At 29.0% G+C, this 3,367-nt stretch overlaps 1 protein-coding gene across 1 annotated transcript; it reads left to right on the top strand.

Moving 5' to 3' along the window:
- Nucleotides 1-2,549: 2,549 nt before the first annotated feature.
- On the top strand, nucleotides 2,550-3,156 carry LOC124935526 (ethylene-responsive transcription factor ERF109-like). Its single transcript, XM_047475956.1, has one exon. The coding sequence runs from the start codon at nucleotides 2,563-2,565 to the stop codon at nucleotides 3,154-3,156; it is 594 nt and encodes a 197-aa protein (XP_047331912.1). The 5' UTR covers nucleotides 2,550-2,562.
- Nucleotides 3,157-3,367: the final 211 nt, after the last annotated feature.

Genomic DNA, 3,367 nt, shown 5'->3' with positions numbered 1-3,367 from the left:
CGAGAGATGTGTGAGGCATAAAAGACATTGAGTCCCATAAAAGTAAAGAAATGATAGAAAGCAATGTGTTGAGCATGTTAACTGCAAATAAATTGAAGCAATACAAAGGATAGATAGAGATAATTCTACAACCTATTATTAATCAATCCTCGATTCCCAGCTGTGTTTAAGTTTTTAATGATATTTCTCCCTATAGCAAGTGCATGTATTTCATCTGCACAATATTTAACATTTTCATGATCCGTTTTTGTTAGACAAAGACTAGAATATGTGATATATACATTCTATACAATCCTTAGAAACATTTTGGATCACTACCTTGAGAAAAATAATCGGAAACACCAGAAACCTTGCAATGAACAGCTGCACCTCCCAAATCTTCAGCTAAGACTTCCTCCCCAGTAGCAGCCTGCAAATGAATTCTCTACATTCTAAGAAAACATCTTAAGAAACAGACTCAGTGACAAATGGGACTCAATGGAAGCAAGTGCTGAAACTAACCTTCACAATAGGATGTCCAGCTAGAAATATAGTACCATTTCTTTTAACCATGACAGGTATGTAATCACCACTTCCAGTACAACCGAGAACTATAACTAGTACAACCGAGAACTATAACATAGAGATTTCGATGCGTTTTCGTACTTACCAAAATAAATTGATATATCATACGATTCATACCCACCTACCTTAGGCACGCTCAAATCTACAAGGATATCCAAAATTAAAATATCTTTCTCTTGTAGCACATGGTTCTTAAGCTATTTTTCACTTTTACTATAACTCCTCAAACTTTGACTTTTTTTATCCAATCTCTTGAGAAATAAATTTTTATATATTTGTTTAATAATTATTTGAATATGTGACTAAATACATGAAATAATTTATAATCAGACATTTTAAATATAATTTCAAAATAATTAATTTAATAAAATTAATTAAAAAATATGAATATAATAAAAAATTCAAACAAATTTGTATGTTAAACAAATATATAAAAATTTAATTAAAATATTTTGAACTATAATCGAATTGGTATAAACCTGGGTTTGAATGATTGACCTACTTATTGTTTATCATGATCAAGGAATATGAAGGAAGTAATTAAATTAGTATATAGGAGAAAGAAATAGTGTTGAATTGAAAGAAATAAGATATTAATGGTTAAAATGAATATTATATGAAAAGAGGAGGACAAATTTAAATTTATAACATGGGAAAGGAAAATGGAGTCAATTACACCGTCCTCCTTGTTGCGTACACATCTTTTATTTCTTAATTATTATTTTTTCCATAGCCTATTTTTGAAAGTTCTCAATCATTATTTCACATTTAATATCAATGTTTTAAATTAATTTTAAATATTAGAACTATTAACAAAAATAAATAAATTAACTTTATAAACTAATTAGGCAATTAGATATTTCTCGAAAAAAAATAATAATGCAAAACCATACCAAAATCTAAATAGTCAATAAGCCCTCTCAACTAATTTAATAAAAATATAAACAAATTCCTAACAAATATTATTCGTTAACAAACTAAAATAAATACAATAACTATGGGTCTTACAATAAATAAATAAATAAAATTCATACTCAATTGATATTCTAGACTTTAACACTGTTTTTTTTATATAATAAATAGGTAAAAATTTTAATTTGTGTCATATAAGATCCGAAATATCACAATTTTAGCTATTTGAATTTTTTTCACTCAAACGTACCAATGTTTATCTTTTTAAATTAACATAATAATTTTATTTTTTATTTAGTTTATAACATTTGTAAAACAAAATAACAATTCTATTTCTTTTATATTTTTTCAATTATTCTTCCACACAATACATTTAAATCAAATTCAACCGCTTAAATATCTTAAAAAAATACTCAACTGAAAACACAAATACGTCTAATAAATATACCGTAAAAAAAAGTAACGTCATTTTGAATTTTCTTGAAAAATAAATACCAAATTTTATCTTTATTAAGATTTTTTTTAAAAAATTATTACGTATGTTACACATTTGTTTAGTCACCTAAACCAAGTTTAATAAATAAGGAGGTGTAATTTTCGAAAAAATACTGTCTAAAATGTCTGTAAATATCATTTAATTAATTAACGCGTAAAATTAATTAAAAAAATAAAAATACGTTATAAAAATAAACGTTTTTTTCTTCATTTTTTAAAATGTTTAAGATAGTTAAAATTATAATAAATTATTAGTTATGACATCAATAGTAGTTTAATACTCTAGTTTAACAACCGTCAGGTTATTTTATAATTAATAATTAGACACGTTTATAAAAACAAAATAAATTTCTTAGTAAATATGAACAAATAAATCCTAGCTGGCACAAACTAGCTTAGCTGGACAACACCATTTGCTGACACGGTCTTTTACTTTTCCAAATCTACCCCTAAAACCATAACCGTCCGACCAAAACTCCGTGTACAAAATGTGTGTCGGCCGGCTCCCCTTCTCACCGGAAAATATACATATATATATAATTCTCCAAATTCAATGCATTTCACATCTAAAAAGTCAACTCCAATTTCACAATGATTCATATAACACCTGAACATGAATCTTCAATCATCGTCGCCGCCCTAACAAACGTCATTTCCGGCGAGGGTATCGCCGGAGTAGATCTTCATCTGCCCATTTTACAGGAAACTGTGAAATGTCAGTTATGCAGAATTGAAGGCTGTTTGGGATGCACCTTCTTTGGCGGACCCGGCGCCGGCGGTGATAAGATGAACGGGAAAAACATGGGTTCGGCGGCGAATGGGAATAAGATTGATAAGAAGAAGAAATACAGAGGAGTTAGACAGAGACCATGGGGGAAATGGGCGGCGGAGATTCGTGATCCTAAAAGAGCGGTTAGGGTTTGGTTGGGGACATTTGAAACAGCGGAGGCGGCTGCGCGTGCTTATGATAAGGCGGCGATTGAGTTTCGTGGGGCTAGAGCTAAACTTAATTTCACTTTTCCGGCGACAACGGCTAGTTGTGAACAGAGATTGGAAAATACTAATGATGAAGAGAGATTGAAGAAGGTGGAAGTTAAAAAGGAGAGGATTGTGAAAGATGGTGATGATCTTCAAGAATGGATGATGAATCTCATGGATCTTAATGAAGATGATTCTATTATTTGATTATGGTTTTGACACATGGAGAAATTTTCAAGATTTTAATACTATAAAAATCATCAAAACTCTATATATTCATTTTATTTTAAAATGGTGAAATTCACGCTATATTATTTTTTTCAAATCTTAAAATGTATAATATTTTATGAGATTCATTCTAAAGAGTTCAATAATTAATTATTTTTTCAGATATAAAGCTTAATAATTTATTGGCTTG

Source organism: Impatiens glandulifera, chromosome 4 (assembly GCF_907164915.1).
Source record: "Impatiens glandulifera chromosome 4, dImpGla2.1, whole genome shotgun sequence".
Lineage (NCBI taxonomy): Eukaryota > Viridiplantae > Streptophyta > Magnoliopsida > Ericales > Balsaminaceae > Impatiens > Impatiens glandulifera.
The sequence above is the reverse complement of the archived record's forward strand: the minus strand, read 5'-3'. Positions and strand labels throughout refer to the sequence as shown.

Bases quoted from the DNA above. Each gene is read 5' to 3' on its own strand.
- LOC124935526 (XM_047475956.1), top strand. From the start codon at position 2,563: ATGATTCATATAACACCTGAACATGAATCTTCAATCATCGTCGCCGCC.